Here is a 24,088-nt window from a genome sequence, read left to right as displayed (position 1 = left end):
AGAGTAGACAACAATCACTTACTCCTGCTGATGATCCACGTGTTTCGAGAAAACGAAGAGCAGCTCTTCAAAGTAAGTCCCAGCACCCCCCGGGCAGGGCGGGTGGGCCAGCGAGCAGTCAGAAGGGGAAGTGTGCTGCCCGGGGCTGGCGGGCAGGAGCCACGGTGCCTGAGCGGTTTCTGCTTCACCCGCAGATGATCCGGATGAGCACTGGGCACATGGAGGGCACCCTGCAGCTGCTGTACGTGCTGCTCACAGACTGTTATGTCTACCTGCTCCGGAAAGGTGCCCGCCCCCCCCTTCCCCAAGCCCCCCACACTCCCGGTGTTCCTCAGCTGCCTGGCATGCCGCCCCCCTTCCCCAAGCCCCCTACACCCCTGGTGTCCCTCAGCTGCCTGGCGTGTGGTGATGAAAATACACTTCACGGAAGGTGTTGCCAGCAGGCCCAGCAGCCCCAAGACATGAGCCCGGGCCTCCTCTCCATCCGCACCCATGTCGTCCTCCATCATTTCAGATCCCGGGGCCCAGGCGGGTCTCCTGGAGAGAGGGGCCAGGGCTTAGAAGATGGGCAGGGGAGGGAAGAGAGGCCATGTGGGCAACAAGCATTGGCATTTCCTCTCTCAGGGGCCACAGAGAAGCCATACCTGGTGGAAGAGGCCGTTTCGTACAATGAGCTTGACTACGTGTCGGTGAGTCCAGGCTCCGCAGCTGCTGTTTGCCGTAGGCCCAGCCACACGCAGAGCAGAGCAGCCCCTGCCTCAGCCCGGGGTTGGGCGCCAGCTCCTCTCAGAGCAGCTTCTGTCCCTGGTGCTGGGGATAGGAGCCGAGCTTGGGGGTGCCTCTCCGTCCACCCCTCCCTCACTCGGGCCAGGGTCCCAGGCCTCTGAGCGTTACCTCGTGGCGACCCCAGGGTGCGCCTCCTGCCCGCCCCCCAGGCTGGCCCTCGGTCTGGCTGTGGCTGCCTCTCCTGGCAGCGGCCAGGCCCGTGTGCATGGAGGTGTGGTCTCTGGCAGGTGGGCCTGGACCAGCAGGCGGTGAGGCTGGTGTGCACCAACCGCAGGAAGCAGTTTCTGCTGGACACGGCCGACGCGGCTCTGGCTGAGTGAGTGACACCCCGCCTTCTGCTGAGCTGGAGGATCGGCCTCCCGCCCTCGGGTGGAGGGTGGGAATTGGCATAGGAAGAAGTGGGGACAGAGGTTTATTCCCTCTGGACCCTGCGGTCTGGTCAGAGAGGCAAGGAAATAGACAGACATGGCGACTGGTTGATTCGTGGTCAACCCGGGCGACTACCGAGAGGAAGGGGTGGCATGAGTTTCCGCAGGAAGAAAGCACAGCCTGGCTGCTGGACCCCGGCGTGCCCCCAGACTTGCACACGGAGCCTGCGTGTAACCGGGTGGCACTGGTGTTCGAGTCCTGCTGCGGCCCCTTGCCAGTCCCCCGCTGTCAGAACCCGAGGCCCCGAGGCCGTTGGGAGTGGGTGGGCCTTTTCTGAGTCGCCACTGGGTGACTGGCCTGCTGTCCCGTCACTGCCCGCCCGCTGCCCTGAGCTCTGGTTCCAGCCAGGTCCCTCCCCCAAGTGTCTGTGAGCCAGCCTGGCGGGGGGCGGGGGGGCACGTGCCTCTGACGGCAAACCCCACTCCCTGGGCAGGTTCTTCTTGGCTTCTTTGAAGTCGGCCATGATCAAAGGCTGTCGGGAACCCCCGTACCCCAGCATCCTGACCGATGCCACCATGGAGAAGCTGGCACTGGCCAAGTTCGTGGCCCAGGAATCTAAGTGTGAGGTAAGAAGCTGGGGAGGCGGGGGCAGGGGCGGAGGGCCTGGGCCCGGGGCGTGTCCTTGCTCTCAGTGGGGCCCCTGGTGCTGGCCGGGACCTCACCACTCTGTCTACCGCCCCCCGCCCCCCGCCCCAGGCAGCCGCTGTGACAGTGCGCTTCTATGGGCTCGTGCACTGGGAGGACCCCACTGACGAGTCCCTGGGCCCCATCCCCTGCCACTGCTCACCCCCCGAGGGCGCCATCACCAAAGAAGGCATGCTGCACTACAAGGCGGGCACCTCCTACCTGGGCAAGGAGCTCTGGAAGACGTGCTTCGTGGTGCTCAGGTGGGAGCCCCGAGGTTGTGGGTTGACAGGCCGTGAGCTCTTTGCAGCAAGTCGCTGAAGGGAACCGAGGGGGAAACTCACTCCCCACAGGGCTTAGGAGGAGACATGCCCAGGACAGTAGAGCTTCTCTGTAAAGCCAGCCTCCTTGGGGGCCCCAGGGCTCCCACCGGCCACCCCAAAGAAGCCCGCCTGGAATGCTGCGGGCAGAGGCCTGGGCAGGGCTGCCCCGAGCTCCCAGGTGGCTGTCCCTCTGCCGTCCTTTCTTCACCCTCCCCGCCACAGAAGACAGCCCCCCCTCACCCCCCCCCAGCCTCTGGGGCAGGGCTCCAGCCTGTGGGAGTCCCCGGGATCTGGGCTTCTCCTGGTCCCGCGCTGGGACAGGCCTCAGCCCTGCCACGTGTGTCCCTGCAGCAACGGGATCCTCTACCAGTACCCCGACCGCACCGATGTCATCCCCCTGCTCTCGGTGAACATGGGGTGAGTGTCCTGGCGACGGGCCTTGGGAGGTGGGGTCTGGCATCGCGGCCTGAAGGTCAAGGCTCTGGCTGAGCTTGGGACCCGCACTCCTGTTCTCCCTGAGACGGCTCCTGGCTCTCCCTCTCGCCTGCCCCTCACCCCACTGCATCCAGCAGCCCCGACCCTGTGCCCTGGGTCCTACGGAGCTCTGAGGACCGCCGGGACCCAGGGCGGGGAGAAGGGAACGCTCCTCTCGGGGAAGCAAGAGCTTCTTGCCTGGAAAGGGTCTGGCCTGATAGGGGGCACTCCCCCAGCCCGACAGGGGGCAGTCCCCCAGCCCGATAGGGGGCACTCCCCCAGCCCGACAGGGGGCAGTCCCCCAGCCCGATAGGGGGCACTCCCCCAGCCCGACAGGGGGCACTCCCCCAGCCCGACAGGGGGCAGTCCCTTCCCTGGGAAGCGCCTGCCCTGAGGGGGAAGATGGATCCACACAGACTTGGAGGAAGCGTCACCCCTAACAGCGAACATGAGGATGTGCACTGATCCTGAAGGCCAGAGCTAAGAGCTGATTCTCACCCCGCATGTGGCCATGTTTAGGTTCTAGAAGGATCTTGGTGATTCTGGACGTAAAAGGTGTTACACAGGATGGAGTGGGGCTGCCCAGCAGCTTTAAGCCTCTCCTGAGAGCCAAGGGGTCTGGACTTCTCCCGGTGTCCTCCGCCCTGGGACTGGGCAGGCCCTGTACCCACAGGCTTGAGCCACACCCAGGGGCTCCCACCCCGAGCCAGCCCTGCCTCCTCGCTCCCGTTTCACCCCTCCTCCTCTGGCCCAGGGGGGAGCAGTGCGGTGGCTGTCGGAGGTCCAACACCACGGATCGGCCCCACGCCTTCCAGGTCATCCTTGCCGACCGGCCCTGCCTGGAGCTGAGCGCCGAGAGCGAGGCTGAGATGGCCGACTGGATGCAACACCTCTGCCAGGCCGTGTCCAAAGGGGTGAGCTGCTCCTGCCTCCACCGTTCACCTGGCCTCCCGACCCCGCTCTGTGTCCCTTCCCTGAACCCACACCAGTCATGGAGCAACCCGTGGGGACCAAGACAGGTTCCTCCAGGGACAGCCCAGGAGCAGGCCCTGGTACTCTCATGGTCCCCCCACCCCCACCTATAGCCCTGAGTGGGCGGAGCCTGCCTGCCTTCTGGAGGCGGGGCTAAGGGCTGGCTGGGCCCCTGGATGGGGAGACCAGCAGCAGGAGCTCCAGCTTGCTTCCTGCCCCTCTGTCAACGCCCTTCAGGTCATCCCCCAGGGGGTACCTCCCAGCCCCTGCATCCCCTGCTGCCTGGTGATCACCGATGACCGCCTTTTCACGTGCCACGAGGATTGCCAGACCAGCTTCTTCCGCTCTCTGGGCACAGCCGCGCTGGCCGACATCAGCGCCGTCTCCACGGAACCGGGCAGGGAGTACTGTGTCTTGGTGAGTCCCGTGGGGGGTGCTGGAGGCAGGCCCTGCAGAAGGAGCCCTGTGTCTGCTGACCGGGGCCCCGCTCTCCCCAGGAGTTCTCCCGGGACGGCCAGCAGCCCCTCCCACCCTGGGTCATCTACCTGAGCTGCACATCTGAACTGGACCGATTCCTGTCTGCACTGAACTCTGGGTGGAGGACCATCTACCAGGTACCCAGCTGCCCGGGCCCTGCGGAGCGAGCCGTTCCCCAGAGAGGAGCCCTGCGTGGCACAGACCGAGGCAGGGGTGGGGGGCCTGGGACAGACACGAACTTTAGGACCAGAGGCAACCCTGCCTCCCAGGGAGTCTGGGACTTAGCGCCATCCCTGGCCTCCTTGGTTCCAATGAAATAGCACGAACTGAGTGCTGACGGTGGGCTGAGGCCGAGCTGTTCCAGGTAAGCAGGACACGCAGGTGCGCAGCCAGCTAGAGCACAGGGCCTGCCAGGTGGGCACCCACCCCAGAGCCGGGCCTCCCCCGGATGGAGGCTCGGGGCCGTCACCTGGTCTCAGCTTCAGCCCCTCCTCGAAGGGCACAATTTAGCTGGGCGGACGAGGCTACCCTGGTGCGGGGGCTCCGTGGCCTCATGCTCCCTGCCGCCCGGCACAGGTGGAACTCCCCCACAAGGCCATCCAGGAAGCCTCCAACAAGAAGTTCGAGGACGCCCTGAGCCTCATCCACAGCGCGTGGCAGCGCAGCGACAGCCTCTGCCGCGGCAGAGCCTCCCGGGACCCCTGGTGCTGAGGCGGAGCTGGCCGGTGTCCTGGGGGGCAGTTCAGGGAGGCGCACGGGGCACATTCACCGTCACCACGGTGGCAGCGCGCTGCTCGGGGCCAGGCCTCCACCCGTTCCACAGCCCGCTTCCGCCCCGGGCGGCAGAACCAGCGGGCGGGGCCTGAGACAGGGTCTGTCCCTCCCTGTGATCCGGAGTGGGTGCAAACACCCTGGGCACCCTGCCCAGCAGGTGGCACTGGAAATGCCAGGGGCAGAGGTCTGAGCCCTATGGGCTCTGTAGTTGCACAGCCTCCTCCCAGGCCCACGCCATCTCTTAGGGTGGCGATGGGAATAATACCGACCCTGAGGGAGAGAAGGATGGGGAGGGGAGGGTCCCCTCTTCCTCTCCGGCCCGGGCAGAGGCTCAGGCCGCCCTGGGGGCCCGAGGGTCTGGCCATCCTGTTCATTTTTGAACGTATTCCTGGCTGTGCAGGGAAGCGGAACACTGAGTTCTTAGTGCATGTCATCTCCTCACTAACCCGTCCCACGCGCACAGCTACCTGCCTTCCAGGGCGGGGCCGGGCGGACTGGCCCTCCCTGGCTGCAGGAGGCCCTGCATGTCCGCGGGCCCCTGCCCTTGCCTCTCCCTGAACCTGGCAGTGCCGTGGACCCAGGAATCGGGCTGAGTCCTTGCACCGGGAGCAGAGGGGAGGGAGGCGGGCGTGGAGAGGGGCAGAGCCCACCAGCCTGGCGTGCGCGTTGGAGCCTCCTGACTGCCCTGCTTGGCTAGAGCCAGGCCCTGCCCGAGAGCTTGTCAAGGGCCCTCTCGGGGAAGGAGTCGGGTCTGGGCTTTGTTTTTTAAAATAAAATAGATATGTTATATTGCCAAGACTTGTCACTGGCCTTTTTGACCAGGCTGGAGGTGGGGGACCTCCGATCCCTCTTCTCAGGCCCCTCGACCCTTCGTTCTTCATTCCACAATGTTCCATCAGCCGCCGGTGCCAACACGGAACCAGACCCCTGGGGCCCTGGGCACTGGAGTCTGGAGGAGCCCAGGCCTGGGAGTTTCACGGCCTGACCTTTGCCCTCTCTCCTGTTTCCTGCAGGGGCCAGGGGTGGGGTGGCCCCAGTCCTAGGCAGGTCTCCACCACCAGAAAGGCACGCCTGCCCCCTGGCCTCCCAGCCACGGGGGTAGATGCCAGCCACTCCGGGTAAACCCGGGAGAGTTCACGCTGTTCCCGAGGCCTCTTGTCGAGCTGCTGCCCCAGGGGCTGGCTAGAGGATGCCAAGCCTACCAGGCTGGGAGCCATTCACCACTGCCACCTGCAGGGCCTCGCACACACCGGGAGGGAGGGGGTGGGTGTGGCGGCCACTGAGGCGGGGTTCCAGGCAGGGCGGCTCTGCCTCCGGTTTTGACACTGACATCAGCGCCCAGGGTGATGCAGGGTGGCCCTGGCAGGAGAGCTGCTCTGAGGGCAGAGGTCAAGGTGAGCAGCCTGGCGCCTGGCAGCAGGGCCGGGGCGGCGGGGGAGGGGGGGGGTCCCTTCTCACCAGGCACAAAGCCATTTCCTGCAGGGGCTCCTCCAGAAGCCACAACCCAGGAGGGGCTCCACGGGGAGGAGGGGGGGCTGAGGGACAAGTCCCTACCAGGTAAGCGGCCAAAGCCACTGGTCACTCCTTGAGGTCTCCTACCCAGCAGGGACCCCCGGCAGGGGCAATGTGGACCACCTTTGTTGGGTGCTTTTCACACATCGCTGATCCTCCAGAGAAGCCCTGCGTGGGCATGGATGCCCCCCTTTTACAAACGGAGAGCTGAAGCTCAGAGGGGAAGTGATTTGCCCAGGTCACGTTCTAGCACAGCTGGGAGTCCGGTCAGTCCCCTCCTCTGCGCCCACTGACAGTGGGACCCAGACTGGAAGGCTGGGGCCGGGAAAGGGGACCTCACAGCGGCAGGGGTACGAGTGGGGCTGTTGCGGAGTTGCCCAGGCAGACTGTGGCCAGGAGCCCCCGGGGCAGTTCCCCATGCCCAGGGCTCTGAGCTGCAGCTGGACTGGCTAAGCCAACGGTGGGGCAGCAGCACCAGCCCTTTGCCCCAGGGACCACAGGGAGGGCTGGAGGACAAGGGGCAGGAGAAGGAGTCTCAGCTGATTGGCACCTTCTCCCCGCCCCCAATCTCTTTCTGATCCAGGTGACCTTTGCCCCAGATCCCAGTGTTTAGGGCCGCCCCAAGCCAGGAGGTGTGGAGAACAAAGGCAGCTGGGATTGGTCAGAACCCAGCAGGGGTGTGTCCTAGGCGCCCACAGCCCAGGCACTGAGCGGAGCAGGTGGACTCCCTGGATAGATCAGCAACCGCCTGGCAGCTGCAGGCCTGTCCCACCGGTCCCTGCCCTCCAGACATGGTCCCAGGGCCCCTCGATCCATAGCCCTGTGACCCTCCAGGGGTACAGGCAGCCTAAGCGCCACCACCCCAGGGTCTGTGCCATGCCCCTGACCCGGGCAGAGCCGGCTGCTGGCACAGAGGACACGGGAGCGGTGGCCCCGGCTGTGGACCTGGTGCTGGGCGCCTCGGCCTGTTGCCTGGCCTGCATCTTCACCAACCCCCTGGAGGTGGTGAAGACTCGGCTGCAGCTGCAGGGGGAGCTGCAGGCCCCGGGCACCTACCCTCAGCCCTACCGGGGCTTTGTGGCCTCCATAGCCGCCGTGGCCCGAGCAGATGGGCTGAGTGGCCTGCAGAAGGGGCTGGCCGCCAGCCTGCTCTACCAGGGCCTCATGAACAGCGTCCGCTTCTATTGCTACAGCCTGGCCTGCCAGGCTGGCCTCACCCAGCAGCCAGGTGGCACCGTGGTCGCAGGTGCGGTGGCTGGGGCACTGGGAGCCTTCGTGGGGAGCCCTGCTTACCTGGTGAGTGCCTCGTCTCCATCCTCCACCATCCCGGGACCCAACTCCCGCCAGGGCTCTGAAGCTTCCCGGGCTGCCCTCCGTGGGTGGGGCAGGCTGGGTGGGGCTGCTCCCTGGAACATCCCTTCCCAGGACTGAAATCTGCCCCAGGACCTTGCCTCATCCTCTGTCCCCTGGAGTCCCCCACCAGCAGGTCCTGAGCCAGGGCGGGGGCGGAGGGTAGCAGGTGTGCTGGAGGTAAGCAGGAGGTGTGCACTTACGTGGCTTGTAAAGTCAAGAATAAAGCTTCCAGCCCGGTCAGTGTGGCTTAGTGGTCGAGCATCCATCCATGAACCAAGAGGTCCTTGGTTCGATTCCCAGTCAGGGCACACGCCCAGGTTGCAGGCTTGACCCCCAGTGGGGGACGTGCGGAAGGCAGCCTTTCGATGTTTCTCTCATCTCTCTATCCCTCTCCCTCCCTCTCTCTCTCTTAAAAAAGTCAATAAAAACGTATTAAAAAATAAAAAAGAATAAAGCTTCCATGCCCGTCTGGTATAGCTCAGTGGTTGAGCATCAGAAGGAACTAAGAGGTCACCTGTTCTATTCCTGGACAGGGCACGTGTCCAGGTTGTGGGCTCCATCCCCAGTCAGGGGTGGGAAGGAAGCAGCTGATCGATGATGTTTCTCTCTCATCCAAGTTTCTATCTCTCCCTCTCCCTTTCTCTCTCTCTAAAAATCAATAAAAAAATTTAAAAATAAAGAATGAATAAGTACTCTCTCTATAAAAAGAATTTAAAAAGAATGAAGCTTCCTGGAGCCAGGGCCGGCACTAGGCTGGATGCGGCACCACTGTCCTGCCCCCCGCCCCCCCCCCCCCCCCCCGCCCTCAGAACAGCTTTCCAGAGGTAAGCAGACACAGCAGGTGGTGCAGACCCAGGCCAACTCGGGAGACTTCCCCCAACCCTGTTTCACACGCCCCTAAGCTGCAGGCGTGGGCTCCTGGAGGTCCAGGTGCCCGGTGGGCCTGCTCCCTGGAACATCGCTGCCGGGCCTGCACTCTGCCCCGGGCGACCGGGAAAGGGTGCCCTCCACCCACACAGCTCAGCCAGGCTCCCAAGGCCGGGCCCTGAGCCCTCCATCACCTCTGCTCTCACAGGTCAAAACGCAGCTGCAGGCCCAGACGGTGGCCGAGATGGCCGTGGGGCACCAGCACCACCACCAGGTGGGACTGTCACTCCCCAGAGCTCCCTGGGCTGGGTGGGCTCCTGGGCGGGCAGGGGCTGCCCAGTGACCCTGTGCCCTCTCCCCACAGAGCGTCCTGGGCGCCATGGAGACCATCTGGCGGCAGCAGGGCCTGGCAGGTCTGTGGCGGGGTGTGGGCGGGGCTGTGCCCCGAGTCATGGTTGGCTCAGCTGCCCAGCTGGCCACCTTCGCCTCTGCCAAGGCCTGGGTGCAGGAGCGACAGGTGAGAGGCCAGGGACTCAGACACCCAGGAGCGAGGAGGCCACCTGCCTCCTTTCTCCCTCCTGCCGGGCCCGAGTCACACCTCAGCCTCTCCAGCTGGACTCTCACACAGGGAACCCCAGCAGGCGGTGACAGACAGGCAGGAATGGGGGGCCAGCAGTGAGCCCTGAAGGTGTGAGGGACCTTGTGGGGGAGATGTGGGTGGGGAATGGCTGGAGGGGCCCTGTCCTCTCCCGTCCCCCAGGTGGAGGGAGGCTGGTGGGCGCAGCGGCAGGTGTCGGCAGCCTGTGCCATCCCCACAGTGGCTCCCGGAGGACAGCTGGCTGGTGGCCCTGGCCGGAGGCATGATCAGCAGTGTAGCGGTGGTGGCAGTCATGACCCCCTTCGATGTGGTCAGCACTCGGCTGTACAACCAGCCCGTGGATGGAGCTGGCAGGGTGAGCAGGGGACCAGGTGGCGAGGACACACACACACACACACAGCTGAGACACACAGACATGTGACATACATGCAAATGCATTCATTCAGCTTGTGTGCGCAGCACCTATGACCCAGGCACGTGCTAAGCAGTCACATCTGGATTTTGTTCCATCCTCACACCCACCTTCATTTTCCTGATGAGGAAACTGAGGCTCAGAGATATCAAGTGACTTGCCTGAGGTCACCCAGCTGGCATGTGGAGGACCCTGCATTGAATCCAGGCCCGACCCCCGGCCTCACAGACAGGTGCCCGCCATCGTGTACGCTGGCACAGCTGTGCCCAACACACAGGTGCCCTCCACAGGCTGAGTTAGGGACGAAAACCACCTGTGTGCCACTAGCCAAACTGAGCCCCTGGCTGGGGCTGGGGCTGGGGCTGCCTGAAGGAAGAAACTCCTTTTAAAATGTTGCCACCTAAAGGTCCTTCATTGTGTAATTTCCCTAGCTTGCGGGGGGCGGGGGGGTGCCTTTTCTGAGGTGCCACAGAAGCCCTCACACACAGACATACTCTGGTGTGCCAACCAGGGCCCCACGGCCCCTGTGGTGACACCCACCCTGTGTCTGTCCCCAGGGCCGGCTGTACCGGGGCCTGGCTGACTGCCTGGTGAAGATCTGGCGGCAGGAGGGACCCCTGGCGCTCTACAAGGGTCTGGGCCCCGCCTACCTGCGCCTGGGCCCCCACACCATCCTCAGCATGCTCTTCTGGGATGAGCTCCGGAAACTGGCCCGATAGGGCGGGGCCCAGGCACCTAGGGCGTCCCTCACCCCACATCCTGACACAGCCCGTCACCCCGCTCCAGCTGGGAATGGCCATCTCTCACCAGCCACAGGCCCAGGCTCTGCCCCAGGTCTGGGGAGAGTGGACAGCTGGTCAACCCAGCCCCGGGACCCACCAGCCTGCTGCGAATCACCACCTCTGCTCTCCAGAAAGTCCTCTTCCCTTCCTTCTCTGCTTGGGGGACCTTGTCCCAGGGCCGTCCTCACCGTTACCATGACTGCCCCGAGCGAGCGCAACCAGGAGCTGGGTCACGTACCTGCATCAGCTGCTTCAACCTGAAACAACAGGGGGAGGTGACAGACCTCTCACCAAGGAGCAAGCCGAGGCTCAGAAGGGTGGAGAGCTTTGATCAAAGCCACACAGTGCTGAGATGGCAGAGCCAGGACTGGAGCCACCCTGCCCAACCCAGAATTGTACCCTTGGCAAGGACCAGGACGCGGGGGGGAGTGTCCCCAAGGGATCACTGCACACAGGAGGAGACCCTGGGTGCCCGGAGGCGTGTCATCTCCCGTGGCAGTCGGCCAGGGCTGCCGGGACAAACCAGGCGGCTATTTCTCCCAGTCCTGGAAGCCAGAAGTCCAAGATCCAGGGGTCAGCAGGGTTGGTTTCTTCTCAGGCCTCTCTCCTTGGCTTGAGATGGCTGACTTCTGTGTGTCCTTCCTTCTGTGCATGGCTGTGCCCCAATCTCATCTTACAGGACCAGTCATATGGGACTAGGGCCACCCTAGTGACTGCATGTCAACGTAATCACCTCTGTAAAGACCCTTCTCCAACTACAGCCACACTCTGAGGTCCTGGGGCGGGGGGTAGGACTTCATTATAATGAATTGGGGTGCAGGGGGACACAATTCAGCCTGCCACATCACCTATGGCTCTCCTGAGGCCCTCCCAGTGCCCAGCACTGCGGGCATTTGCACAGATCCTCATGGCGACCCTGGAAGGGAGCCCTCAGGTTGCCCGTGGTTCGACGAGGAGACTGAGGCCAGGCTGGGGGAGTGGCTGGCCCAAGTGGAGTAGCAGAGCCAGGCATCCTCCTCCGGCGCTTCCCTCAAGCTGCAGCCACACTCCCCGCGTGCGTGTCCCTAAGGCGCGCTGACCTCTGTGCTACGGAGTGGACACCAGGCCCCTGAAAGGGGAGGCCTGGCCCAGGCCCAGCAGCCTGAACTGCCTTCCCTGCCAACACCCGCGTCTTGGAAAAGCTGCTCCCGGGGGCACGCCTCCCAACACTCCAAACCAATAAAGTTTTCTATTTTCTTTACGTCAATGAGTCTCCTCTGCCGGCAGCCTCAGTCTCCCCCACCCCTGAACCCCTTTCCTTGGCTACTTCAGTCTGGGAAAGGAGGATCCAAAAGCCTTGGGCAGTCCAGCCCCACCCCGTCTGGCCCGGGGGAAGCCTGCCACCTCGTGGACACAGAGAGGATCGTCAAGGCAGCTGCCAGTGGCTGAGGGGTGGGGCCCAGAGCTGGATCCCAACCTCAGGCCTGGGGGCGGATATACGCCCCCCTCCAGACTTGGGGCTGAGAGTAGGGCCTGACCTCAGGAATGTAGGGGAATAGATGCCCCCTTCCAGATTCTGGGCTGAGAGGACAGAGCCCAGACCGAAGGCTGGGACCACGGATGACAGGACAGAGAGGCCTGGGCTTCAGGAAGCCACTGTGTGGAAGCCCTAAGGGAGAGTGAGGACAGCGGGCACCAGACTGGAGCAGGGACAGAGGCCAACCCCAAAGATGCCCCTTCTCCTGGTGGTCCCATCGCCCCTTAACCCTCCCGCTCCCCTCCCTGCCCCCCAGCCCTGGGCCTTTGACCCCTCCCACCTCCCTCGCCTCCACCGGCACCTTTGCCCTGTGACGTCAGCCTCTCCGGGGCAGACCTGGCCCGAGGCTGGGCTGGATCCGGCTGCCATGTTCTCCCTGCCGGCCCTCCCCTCCTGGCTCCCGGGCCTCTCCTCCCTCGAGTGGGGCTCCGGCCTCCTCCTCGACTCTGTCCTGAAAGGTGAGCGCCTCCTCCCGCCCCCTCCAGAGTCTGCTCCCTCCGGGCACCCCACCCATAGGTCTCCCAGCCCTAGGCTGCCCTCCTGTAACCCTACGAGCACGCCCACTCTCCCTCCCTCCCCTCAGGCCTCATCGGGGCCTGCGGAGTCTCCGTCCTGAACAGCCTCCTGAAGGTTTACTTCTTCGTGGGCTGTGCCAAGTGAGTGCCCACCTGCCCGGCCCACTCCCGGCCCCGTTCAGGCCCCCGGGCCCCCAGCTGTGACTCTGGTCTCTGAGGGAGGACTGGGGGCAAGAGACCACCCGTCCGGCCAGGGAGTGTGGCCGGGGACCCGGGACCCCCTCCAGGGCCCAGGCTGGTGGTTCTGCCACTCTGCCTACACCCCCTCCGCCCCCACAGCAACCCGGAATGGCGGCTGGAGAAGGAGCGGCTGCAGGCCCGGTGGGCCTTGCTGGAGACGGCGCACCTGCCCGGGCTGGCCCTCATCCTGACCCTCGTGGGGCCCCGGGTGGCCTCCCTGGTGGTGCTGGAGTTCTCCCTCAGGGCTGTCTCCACGCTGCTGTCCCTGGGCAAGGTGAGGCCTGGTGGGCGGGGCGGGGGTGCGCACTGCTGGCCCGAATGCTAGATCGTTTGAGTGCATCATCCCATGATCCTCCCAACCACAGGGGGAAGGTCTGTGGGAGCCCCATGTCACAGGTGGGGAAACTAAGGCTCAGAGAGGGTAACCCACAGGAAGGGGAGTCAGGCTTTAAACCCAGGTCTCCAAGGCTCCGGGCCACCACCGCGCTTCAGCGAGCACATGGGTCCCACGTAACAACCAGGATGGGAATTAAGCCGGAAGAAATGATCCATTAGGGCTTGACGCCAGGCAGTGCTCCCTCTTGGGGAATGATCCGAGGGGTTCCTTTGGGGCCCAGCCTCCCGTAGACTGAAGCATTTGTACCCTGCCAGTCCTCGGTGTCCCGGTGGTGAGGGGACCCCCCATCGCGGCCCCCCTCTGCCCCCTCCCCGCCAGGGCTCCGGGAGCGCCGAGAGGCTGCAGCTGTACCTGCTGGGCCAGTACTCGCTGGGCTGTGGGCTGACCTGCGGCCTGAGCTTCCTGCAGGAGGGCGCCCCTCACCGCACGCTGAACCTGCTGCTGGGCCTCGGGCTGGCTGCGCTGCTGAGCACGCAGGCCCAGCGCCTCCTCCGCCACGTCTGCCGCCTCTATGAGCTGCACAGCAGCCAGCACTACTGCGGGGTCTGCCTGGGTCTGCTGGCCGGGGCGCGTGACCTGCCCTGCCTGCTGGGCCGCGCCCTGGTCGTGGCTTTTGCTGTGGGCGACCTGGCGGCCGTGGCCCTCATCAACCAGGACTTCCTGACCACCTCGGAGGCTGTGCGCTTCTGGACGCCACTCACCATCTGCTACACCCTGCTGGTCATCTACATGCAAGGTGAGGGCTGCAGGGGGCCTGGGCATCCCCATCCTGCTGTCTGACCGCCCAGCACTGTCCTAGGTCCCCGGAGGCTGACAAGCTAGCCCCCACCCCTGCCACCCCAGGGCGCCTAGCCTGTGGCAGAGGCCACGTGGTGGGGCAACTCAGAGAGGGGTGCAGCGTGCTCTGTGGAGATAGTGCTGGAATTGGACCTTGAAGGGTAGGCAGGAGCCCCTGAGAGAGGTGAGGGGGACATGACCTTGTACGCCAAGGCTCAGAGGTGAGAGAGCACGGCAGCCTCAAACAGCTGGAAGAAGCTGAGTGTAGCTGTCACCCCAAGAGGGGCTGAGGCTGACGAGGTTCACTGAGGCCTGATGAAGAGTCCTCGTGGGCCAGGCTGGGCAGGGTTTGGGGCGGGTTCTGGTCAGATCTGGGCTCTAGGAAGAGGCTCCTGGCTGCAGAGTGGGGATGGACTGGACAGAGTGAGGGTGGCCGGAAAAGGAAGGGCGGTCAGGCCAAGAGCAGCAGGTGCAAAGGCACTGGGGTGGGAATGAACTTGGCATGCTCTCTGCACAGCAAAGAAACCCAGGTGTCTGCGGGTTTGAGTAAAGGGGAGCGAGTCAGGGATGAGATGAGGTTGGGTGCCGGCACCGGTCACATCCACTAGGGCAGGGGTCCTCAAACTTTTTAAACAGGGGGCCAGTTCACTGTCCCTCAGACCGTTGGAGGGCCGGACTATAGTTTTAAAAAAAACTATGAACAAATTTCTATGCACACTGCACATATCTTATTTTGAAGTCAAAAAACAAAACGGCAAAAACACCCGCCTGTGGCCCGCGGGCCGTAGTTTGAGGACGCCTGCCCCAGGGCCTCACAGACAAGGCTAGGAGGGTGCAGCTTCTGCCAAACGCCGTGGGGAGTGCTGGCGGGTTACAAGCAGAGGAAGGGCTTCCTCTCCCTGATGCGTTGGAAGGTCCTGAGCGGTTGAGTAGACACTTGAATTGTAGGGTCAAGAACACAAGCCAGGAGCCCAGCGAGGAGGCTGCTTGGAGAGACGAAGGTGGCCGGGACCGGGTGGGCAGTGGAGTGGCGAGGCGACTTGGGTGGGGATCTGCTTGGCAGTGGACAGGCTTCCTAAGGGGTGAGACGTAGACGCAGGAGAGGAGTCGGGCTGCAGGCTGGGTGCTCTGTCCTGAGCGCAGGAGGGGCACAGCAGCAGGAGACGCAGGCGAGCAGTGAGGCCTGGGAGGCAGAGGGCCTGGTGCCTTGGGGGGCTCCAAGAGTGGGGGTGGGGCCAGCAAGGGAGAGGGGCTGCAGGGGGAGGGAGGGGACGGCTCGCACTGGGAGGGGGGGCAGGGAGGTGCAGCCCTGATCCAGCTGGTCCTGTTTGGGGTGCCAGTTGCGGCAGGTGTGCGGTGACAGGCGGTGTGTCCCACAGAGGAGCAGCGGCAGCACCCTGGCCTGCAGAGCCAGGTCCAGACGGTGCTGGTGCGCATGGGCGGCCTCTTCGTGCTGCTGCTGACGGTGGGCCGCTGGCTGGACCTCCTGGGGGTCCTCATCTCCCTGCTGGGCGAGCTCTGGTGCCTGGTGGGCGTCCGCACTCTGCTTGACCTCTGCCAGATACAGGTGGGCACCCCACCCCTGCGTCCCCTACACAGGGACACCCTGCCCTGCTCCAGACAGCCTGGAGCCTCCAAAGACCCAAGTTTAAGAAGAGCTGGGCCCTCGCTGGTTTGCTCAGTGTTTAGAGTGTTGGCCTGTAAACTGAAGGGTCTTGGGTTCGATTCCAGTCAGGGGCACGAACCTCGGTTGCAGGCTTGATCCCCTGTCCCGGTCAAGGCACGTGCTGGAGGCAACCCATCGATGTGTCTCTCTCACATGGATGTTTTTTCTCTCTCTATCTCCCTCCTCCCTTCTATTCTCTCTAAAAATCAATGGAAAAAATATCTTTGGGTGAGCTGGGGAAACCTCTCTTGGGGTGGGGGCAGGAGCTCGGATCCCCTCTCTCACCTGGCATTAACCTTTGACCTATGCCCCAGAGGCCCTGAATAGGAGGGAGGGGACGGGCATTGGTGGGGTATCCTCCATCCTTTCCTCCCCACCTTCCCTCAGGAGTTTCCACCCCAGAGGCCTTCCGTGTCAGCTCCAAGCCAGCCCCAGCCCTCGGCACCTGCCCAGACCCAGGGGACGGGCCCCTCCTGACCTGCCCCACCGAGGACTCTCGGGCCACCCAGGCTCACTGGAGGCCTGACGCAGCACGGTGCCTGGAGGCTGGGGGGCAGGGTTGGCCCCACCTGGAACTCAAACTGGAGCCCCTGAGAGGGAAGGGAGATTTGGGGTTAGGAGGGGGCCCCCGGGGGCCACTGGGTTAGTCCTTTATGCAAGATGGGCAGTGGGCACAGCCCTGAGACCTGCCCCAGGGGCTTCCCCCACCCCTCCCCTCCTCTCCTCAGACAATAAAGATGTTTTTCTCACCCTGTGGCCGGAGTCATGAGCATGCAGCAGGGCAAGCTTCGCCCACCACACAGCTTCCTGGCCGGGGCGGGCTCCTGGAATGTGTGCAGGAGTGACTATCGAGGTGGCTGAGGAGGTGGTGGGTGCAGCGGATGGACACATGCACTAGCACCCATGTGCATGTTGGGTGGACGGTGCTGTCCTGTCCCATCCTAGGCTGAGGCACAGCCGAAGGGAACACAATGCTGGAAAGGCCTCTGGGTCCGTCCCCCCCCGCCCCCCCCCCCCCGCACCCGGCTTGTCTGAGACCATGAGGATCTTCCCGCCTCAGCTCCGTTCAGCCTCGTGTCCCCTGCTTTTCCAGCGGGTACCGAAGAAAGCTTGAATACCGACTCCTCTGCTGGCCAGCTGTGTACCCTTGGGTATGCTGCTGTCCCCCTCTGAGCCTATTAGAGCAACCACCATGGGTTGTGTGCTTTTTTTAATAACCTCATTCCATTCTGACATCAGCCCCAAGAGGTTGGCACTGTTATCCCTTTTTACAGATTCAGAAACTGAGGCCCAGAGAGGTTACATAACTTCCTCAAGGGCACACAGCTAGTTAGTGGCAAAGCCAGGGTCTGAATCCAGGGGGCCTACCCCCAGAGCTCAAGTGCTTTGCCTGCTTCCTGCTTCCCTCTTCTTGTTGAAGCATTGGAGCCAGAAACACTGACGGGTGGGCAGGAAAAATATGGCAGGTCCCTTCTTGGCAGGTTCTGGCATGTGGTTCTGGCCACCTTTTGTCCGGGGTAGCCAGAGTCTCCATCACAGTCCTGTTCTCCCGGCCCAGACTCCCAGCCCCACGGGGCCGCTTGGTTCCCTGGGGACCGAGCTGGGGCTCTTTCCCAGCAGGGGCCTCATGGGGCAAGGGAGACGGGCAGGCAGGGCTTCCAAGGGGTTGCGAGGCAGCTCCGGGGCAGCTGGGATTGAAGGCTGGAGAAGGTTCTTGGAGGATTCCAGGCTCCGACGGGTCTGGCTTCTCAGCAAAGGCCGCCATGGTCAACCAAAGTAGGATTTTTCACTCTCCACCTTGGGGCGCCCCTGGGACACAGGGCAGGCTGGCCCAGGCTGGATGGGGGGTTCCAGCTGACTCCTCCAGGAGTGGCCACCCAACTCACAGCTTGAGCCCCACCTCTGACCCCTTGCTTTGTCCTGCCCCCAGGAGAGGCCTCCCGGCCCCAGAGTAGCTGAGGTGGGGACAAGCCTATGGGTCCCTCCACCGCCAATATCGGACCCAGCCCCCCTCGGCCTGGGAGGGCGCTCAGCTCCCTCTGGGCAGGAAACTTGCCCCAGTCCGGGAGGAAATGGCTGTTAGGCGGGCACAGGGCCAGCCCCTTGCTGGACCCAGACTGGGCACCAGGTTCCAACTGTTGTGATGTTTTTGCTGGAAGGTTCCCTGACCTTCTGGGCCCATATAGCCTAGCACCCAGTGGGGACGGGCTGGGAGGGATTGGACTCGCGGTCCTTTCCTTTTTATGGGCACAGGGACCATTTTCCAAACAAAACCTGGGCCACGTGGGCTGGAATGGGATTCTTTTCTTATCTACTCAATTATTTTTGTGAAAAGTCCAACAAGGGTATAAACATTAGATCACTCTAAGAGAGGCATTTAGCAAATCTACATTCCAAACAAAGAGAAATAGGGCTGAAGTCCACAGGGCAGCGGAGATGCAAAAGGGATGGCCTGGAGCAGGGGCATGACTCGGGGACTTGATCCCACAGAGATTAGGAGAGCCCAGACCTGGGCCCTGACCAGCATCCTAAAGAGGTGGGAGACCAGAGCACCCACTCCCTGCTACGTGGGCGTGATGGTAACCCCTGGGGCAGCTGGGATTGGGGCAAGCCAGCCATCTCCCTCCTGAGCCCCCTCACACACACACACACACACACACACACACACACACACACACTTCTGGCTTTTCTGAGCTATAGCATTGTCCCTCAGGGTGTCCCGCATTCCTTTCTCTATTTATTCATTCACAAGTAATTACTGAACATCTGGTAAGGGGATAGAGTGATGGGGGCTACAGGGCTAGGGAGGGTATTTTGTTATTTACAGCTGCATAACAAATGACCCCAAAATCAAGCAGCTTAAAATAACAGACATTTATTGTCTCACTTTTGTGTGTGTTGGGAACCTGGGTGCAGCTTGACTGGGTCCTCTGGCTTAGGGTCTCTCACAGGCCACGGTCAAGATGTTGGCGGAGGCTGTGATGTCATCCTAAGGCTCGATTGGGGAAGGATCCAATCCCAACCTCACTCCCATGGTTGTTGGCAGGATTCACTTTTTTCCTGGGCTCCTGGGCCTTGGGCCTCGGTTTCCCCTGTGACTGTTGGGCAGGGGGCTCCCTCAGTTCTTGCCACATGAGCCTCTCTATCGGGCAGCTCACAACCTGATGGCTGGCTTCCCTCCAGCAACCAAGCAAGTGAGGGGGAGAGAGAAGAACAGCAGGACAAAAGTCACCGTCTTTCTGTAACCCAGTGTTAAAAGCAGCCTCCCACTGTTGTTGCTGTGTTCCATTGGTTAGAAGCAAGTCACCCTTGAGAGGAGGGGGTTATACAAGGGTTTGGCAGAAAGTGGGGATCCCCGGGAGCCACCCTAGAAGCTGCCTTCTACAGAGGGCTTCATTGAGGAGGCCTGAATGGAGCGAGGGAGCCAGCCAAGCAAAATCTATCGCTGAGGCTATCACTGTGGCTGAGTTAGGCCCCCCGGGGTTTCTGAACATTTCTTATAAACTTGCCCTGGGTTTGAATGAAGCTTACTAATGGACGTGACCTTGAGCAAGTTACTCTCTGTACCTAGGTTTCCCCATTTGTTGAGAGGACTGAACAAGATGGTGGAGGTAGGGCACTTAACCCAGAGCCTGTCCGTGGCCTCCAGTGCCCCTCACCCCAGAAGGGACTGGAACTCCGCCTCAACCACACCTTTCTGATGTGAGTAAGGAGACTGGGAAGGAGGCATTGGCTCAGGCGATGGGGCAGGAACCCATGGGTGGGGGAGGTCCCACCCAGGCAGTGAAAGAGGAGCACATTTGCATTTCACTTGCAGAGAGCTGTCAATAGGCAACTCTCCTTGAGGAGTGACAACCCCGTACTGTGCATTTTTCTTGCATTATCTACCCCCCGCCCCCCCCCCCCCCCGCCCCAGCCTTCAGAACAACGTTGTGAGGAGTTGATTATTGTTTTCTACCCAGCAGAAAGCTCAAGGTTCAGAGAGATTAGTGACTTGCTCAAGGTCACAGCGCTAATAAGTGAGGGAGCCAAGATCCAAATTCAAGTGGGTCAGACCCCAAAACCCAGCTCACTACATTTTACAGACTTCTCACGTGATTTGCATTATCAGCTGCTTAAGACCTACTTGTGCATTTTGTAGGAATTACTGAGCCCCTCCCATATGCCAAGCACTGAGCTGGGTGCTGGAGAGTAATCAGACATGAAGCCCTGTCCCCCTTCTGTGGGGAAAGCGTGTTAGTACAACCCCACAGCCTGGGGACATAGCCATGGGATGGAGATGACTTCTAAGCCCACCTAGAGGCATCAGGGCGGGCTTCTCAGAGGCAGTGATAACGGTGCAGAGTTTGCCAGGAGAAGGAGGTGATCCAGACCCATAGAGTCTCACCCGTCTTCATCACGATTCCACTGTAAGCAAAAGAAACACACTTTTAACTGGTTGGGGAGAGGCAGGGGGAGGAATCAAGGAAAAAGAGAATGCACTGGCTCCAGACATCCACGGGAGGATTTCAGGCACGGCTGAATCCAGCAGCTTCAGTGATAAAATCTGTTCATCTCTCCTTTTTCTCTCATCTTTGCTCTCCTGTCCTCCAAATTGGTCCCAGTGTTGACAAAAAATGGTGTCAAGCTTGCATCCTGACGGCCTGGAAAAATACTGCTTCTTTCCCAATAGTCCCAGCCAGGCACTGAGAGTGGGGGTGAGGTTCCCCAAACAGAAATTGGATGCGGTTATCAGAAGCCGGGAACGTGATGCTGGCTGGCAGAGACCATGCCATCCCTTAGGTTCTCTAGCAGGACCAAGCCTCCTCCTTGCCTTCAGCACATCTCTCCATCTCCCTATAATGTCCTGAAAACTCTCTTTCCTGTCTGACGGGAGAAGGAAAGGAACTCACCCCTGAACAAACACCAGGCACATCTATCCACATTCCTCCTAGCAAATCCTTACAATGTAGCCACAGGGAGGCACTGCCACCCCCAGGTTGCAAGAGGAAACTGAGGCTCAGAGAGAAGTGACTTGCCCAAGGGCCCAGGCTGGCACAAGGCAGAGCTGGTCACTCACAGGTACTGATGTTACTCATATCTGTGCTTGCCCACCCTGCCCCTGCTTCAGCATGTGTGTGTGGTGCTCCCACTTCTCTGTACTGATGCACCCCTAGCACAGCTCCCCCCCACCCCACCCCCCACCCCGCCCCAGTAGGTGCTCAGGAAATAAGTATTGAACTGACCTGACTCCCAGCAAGCAGAGTCGAGGATGAAGGGAGGGGCAGGGCAGAGCCAGGGCTGGGAGGCCGGGGGAGGGGCTGTTTGCTAACGAGTGGGTAACCCCCACCCGACCTGGATGTACAGCTTCCTGCGGCTGCACACCCGGGCCGCGCCAGGCTGGGCCTGACAGTCTGCTCTGACCCGGCCCCGGCGGAGCCTGTCAGGGGAAGGGCAGCTGGACAGATGCTTCCCTTCCCCAGCCTCTGGGCCCCGAGATCTCAGGGAATCCTGTCCCTGTCCTGGGATCCATGGATCACGTGCGCGGAGAGCTCCGGAGACCAGGCGAGGGTGATGGGAGAAAGCCAGTGCTGCTTTCACGGAGCGGGACTCCCACCATGGGTGAGGCCCCTGTGCCCGGCGGTTCTGCGAAGGCACCGAGAGGGAGCCTTGGAGTGGCAGGGACTTGGCCAAGGTCACAGCCAGCACCAGAGAGCTGGGAGCTAAGCCTAAGTCTCCCCGCAGACTGGACAGCAGCCAGGGTCCCCCCTGCTTTGGGTCTTGCCCACGCATCTCTCTCCTACCCTTCCCTGCCACCCAGGGTCTCAGCTGCCTGAGCCCTAATAGAAGATTGAGCCCCTTCATCAACTGCTTGGAAGAAAGCCGGTCGGAGGCTGGCAGGCGAGGAGGCGGGGAGCGGGGCCTCTGAGCCGCGGACAAAGGGCGTGTGTTCTCATTCAGCGCACTTCCTGGGTTTCCATTGCAGGACGCTTGGCACCTGCCGAGGTGACATTGACACCTGGGTGGGGCGGGGACCCTTGGCCAGGACGCTCCTCCTCCGCCCGGGAGCAGCAGCAGCAGAGGTGAGACAGGTGGCCAGGGGTGCTGGGTGGCAGGTAAGTGGTGGCAGCTGGACCCCCACGTTCCCCTTTGACCTTTCCTCAGGGTGAGGATGCCTGGGTCCCAGAGTCTGTGTGACCTTGGACAAGGCCCACATCAACCCTTTGGCGCCTTAGGGTCCCCCCACGGGGGGCAGGGGATATCATGGAGATGAAGGAGGGCAGCTGCGTTTTCTGTTTTAAAAGCTTTTGGGCCAAAACCGGTTTGGCTCAGTGGATAGAGCGTCGGTCTGCGGACTGAAAGGTCCCAGGTTCGATTCCAGTCAAGGGCATGTACCTTGGTTGCGGGCACATCCCGGGTGGGGGTGTGCAGGAGGCAGCTGGTCGATGTTTCTTTCTCATCGATGTTTCTAGCTCTCTATCCCTCTCCCTTCCTCTCTGTAAAAAATCAATAAAATATATTTAAAAATAAAAAATAAAAGCTTTTGGGCCCCAGAGCACTTGGAAAGGGGGTTCTACAGCATAAAATGTCTGAACACCCCTGGCTCTCACCCTCCTCCCACGGTCATTCCCATCTCCAGGGGCCCCGGAGGGAAGCTCTTTTCTTCTTTGTTTGTTTGGTTAATTCTCACGGGAGGATATTTTTCCATTGGTTTTTAGATTGGAAGGGAGGGGGAGAGACAGAGAGACGCACCAATGTGAGAGAGAGACATCGATGGGTTGCCTCCCACATGCTCCCTGACCAGGGCCAGGGACCGAGCCTGTAATCCAGGCATGTGCCCTTGGCTGGAAGCAAACCCACGAGCCTACGGTGTGCGGGCTGGCACTCGAGGGTCTTGAGGACTCTAACCATTGGAAACACCAGCCAGGCAGGGACTCTTACTCCAAAGCGGGAGGCATCGTTGCTCAGCCAGGAAGGAGCCGGCCGGGGCTCAGGCTGGTGAGGTCTGACTCTCCCTCCGCGTCCAGAGCTCTCTGGCCGCCTCGCCAAGCCTCCGCTCCCCAGGCTGGAGGGTGGCAGCCTCGCAGCCCTGGGACCAGCAGAGCCGTGCACCCGGGGCTACTGGTCTGGGTTTCAGTCCAGCTCTGCCCCTTGCCCCTTGTGTAGCCCGGAGCCTCTCTGAGCCTCGGTTTCCTCGTCTGTGAAGCATGAATAAAGCCGTCCCGCCGCACAGGGCTTTCCCGGGGACCCAACGGAAAGGAGGCCTGGAGGCCAGGCCCCGGCTGATGGGAGCCCCACACACGGCAGCTGCTGTTTCTGCTTTGGGATCGCAGAGTGGCTCTGTTACCGGAACCCCGTGTTTTCTCCCCGAGTCGGCCTGCCTGCCCGCACTGGCCCAGAGAGACACACGGGCAGGCGTTTGCAGTCTAGAAAGAAAAATAGTTAATATTGAATTGGCCAAGGCGGAGACGGGAGCTTATGCTTTAAAAACCGGACTCCCCAATGGTGTGTAGGTTCCAGGCTACTTGGGGCAACATCACAAGACCCTGTGGGTTGTGGGTATGGGGGCGTGCTGGGAGCTGGTTGGTGGGAAGGGAGGGCAGGGTAATCAGTCATCCCTTCGGGTCTTGAGGACCGTTCCGAGATCTTTTGCCGTGTTTCTCCGTCTCGTGGGAAAGTGGCCAGAGGGGTTGGTCCACCTTAGGGCTCAGGAGCTGGAACATAACGTAGGTCAAGATGAACGCAACTTTCGCCCGTGTCCTGGCCGTGTGAGCGTTAGTCAGGTCCCGGCTCCTGTCTTCTGCTGCCCGGAGGTTGCTGGTTGTAGGGGGTGAGGAAGGGGGGCTAGGTCTCTGATCGGAGTGTGATTTCTAGAGCTAGGGTTTAAAACTAAATGTAATCCAAGTCGTGGGGACCTTCCGTTTCAGCTGTGAGGATCAAATGTAAAGAGGATGACAAAAAGTGGGTGAGGGGTTTAGGGAGGTGGTGGCAGGGGTGGAGAGGATGGGACAGTGTTATGGGCACCCCCTTTCCAGCCCCTATGAGCGTGAGCCCCTCAGGAGCAGCCCAAGAGCCACCCGGGCCAGGTTGACTGGAGCTCCAGGCCGCATAGGAGAGCCAGCCCGGCCTGGCCTCCCCCCAGATGGCGCTGGGTCCAGTGCTCTGGCCTCAGCCACTGTGGCTTTAATCAAAAGAACAATCTGTTTGCCTCTGAATCAGACCCAGATTCCTTTTCCCAGCAATGCTCCCGAGGCCTCCAGGGACCCGGGCAGCCCATCCCGGCTCCATCTCCTGCCCCAGGGCCCCGGGCTCAGCTTCCCTTGCCCACTCCATTATCTACCCGCTCCAGTTTGGGGGAAGGTGTGCGAGAGGCGGGAGGTGACGCCTTGCCAACTGGGCCCTGCCTACCGGGCCTCCTAGAGGGGCCTGTCCCCGGGACCTGGGGGCCCACCTGCTTAAGGGTCCAGACAGGTAGTGCCAGCCCAGGACAGCACGCCCAGGTGGCCCGTGCCGGGGCACCCCGTAAAGAAGCGCACGCCCAGCATATAGTGCCACTCTCCGTGTCCTCCTCCCTGCCACTGGCACCTTTTGTCCTCAGCCCGACCCTGAGAGAA

General features: G+C 62.0%; 3 protein-coding genes across 6 annotated transcripts in view; all 3 read left to right on the top strand.

Moving 5' to 3' along the window:
• PLEKHM2 (pleckstrin homology and RUN domain containing M2) overlaps positions 1-5,934 on the top strand; it is a 38,522-nt gene extending 32,588 nt beyond the window's left edge. The window contains exons 11-21 of one of the 4 annotated variants that reach the window (XM_079777532.1): positions 3-72; positions 195-285; positions 625-689; positions 1,014-1,102; positions 1,649-1,781; positions 1,912-2,102; positions 2,514-2,579; positions 3,391-3,550; positions 3,846-4,025; positions 4,106-4,222; positions 4,662-5,934. In XM_079777532.1, coding sequence (XP_079633658.1) covers positions 3-72; positions 195-285; positions 625-689; positions 1,014-1,102; positions 1,649-1,781; positions 1,912-2,102; positions 2,514-2,579; positions 3,391-3,550; positions 3,846-4,025; positions 4,106-4,222; positions 4,662-4,796 — 1,297 coding nt within the window. In that variant the 3' untranslated portion in view covers positions 4,797-5,934. Of the gene's footprint in view, positions 1-2; positions 73-194; positions 286-624; positions 690-1,013; positions 1,103-1,648; positions 1,782-1,911; positions 2,103-2,513; positions 2,580-3,390; positions 3,551-3,845; positions 4,026-4,105; positions 4,223-4,661 lie in introns of those variants that run through there. The other 3 variants (XM_079777531.1, XM_079777533.1, XR_013813804.1) reach the window with 3 other exon arrangements.
• Positions 5,935-6,327: 393 nt separating this feature from the next.
• On the top strand, positions 6,328-11,647 carry SLC25A34 (solute carrier family 25 member 34). Its single transcript, XM_079778446.1, has 5 exons — positions 6,328-7,667; positions 8,800-8,865; positions 8,956-9,108; positions 9,410-9,544; positions 10,159-11,647. The coding sequence occupies exons 1-5, from the start codon at positions 7,248-7,250 to the stop codon at positions 10,318-10,320; spliced, it is 936 nt and encodes a 311-aa protein (XP_079634572.1). The 5' UTR covers positions 6,328-7,247; the 3' UTR covers positions 10,321-11,647.
• Positions 11,648-12,086: 439 nt separating this feature from the next.
• TMEM82 (transmembrane protein 82) lies at positions 12,087-16,243 on the top strand. The gene is made up of 6 exons (XM_079777538.1): positions 12,087-12,357; positions 12,483-12,555; positions 12,754-12,928; positions 13,370-13,787; positions 15,208-15,395; positions 15,882-16,243. The coding sequence occupies exons 1-6, from the start codon at positions 12,093-12,095 to the stop codon at positions 15,969-15,971; spliced, it is 1,209 nt and encodes a 402-aa protein (XP_079633664.1). The 5' UTR covers positions 12,087-12,092; the 3' UTR covers positions 15,972-16,243.
• The last annotated feature ends 7,845 nt before the right edge of the window (positions 16,244-24,088 follow it).

The sequence above is a fragment of the Cnephaeus nilssonii genome (genome assembly GCF_951640355.1).
Source record: "Cnephaeus nilssonii genome assembly, chromosome: 7".
Taxonomy (NCBI): Eukaryota; Metazoa; Chordata; class Mammalia; order Chiroptera; family Vespertilionidae; genus Cnephaeus; species Cnephaeus nilssonii.
Note: the sequence above shows the minus strand (reverse complement) of the source record. Positions and strands in the feature narration are given on the sequence as shown.

Excerpts from the sequence above, each read along its gene's own strand:
- SLC25A34 (XM_079778446.1), top strand. The coding sequence starts at position 7,248 with ATGCCCCTGACCCGGGCAGAGCCGGCTGCTGGCACAGAGGACACGGGA. Across the intron at positions 7,668-8,799 it reads TGGGGAGCCCTGCTTACCTG|GTCAAAACGCAGCTGCAGGC; the intron begins GTGAGTGCCTCG and ends CTGCTCTCACAG. Across the intron at positions 9,109-9,409 it reads CCTGGGTGCAGGAGCGACAG|TGGCTCCCGGAGGACAGCTG; the intron begins GTGAGAGGCCAG and ends CCATCCCCACAG.
- TMEM82 (XM_079777538.1), top strand. The coding sequence starts at position 12,093 with ATGCCCCTTCTCCTGGTGGTCCCATCGCCCCTTAACCCTCCCGCTCCC. Across the intron at positions 12,358-12,482 it reads CCTCGACTCTGTCCTGAAAG|GCCTCATCGGGGCCTGCGGA; the intron begins GTGAGCGCCTCC and ends CCCTCCCCTCAG. Across the intron at positions 12,929-13,369 it reads CGCTGCTGTCCCTGGGCAAG|GGCTCCGGGAGCGCCGAGAG; the intron begins GTGAGGCCTGGT and ends CCTCCCCGCCAG.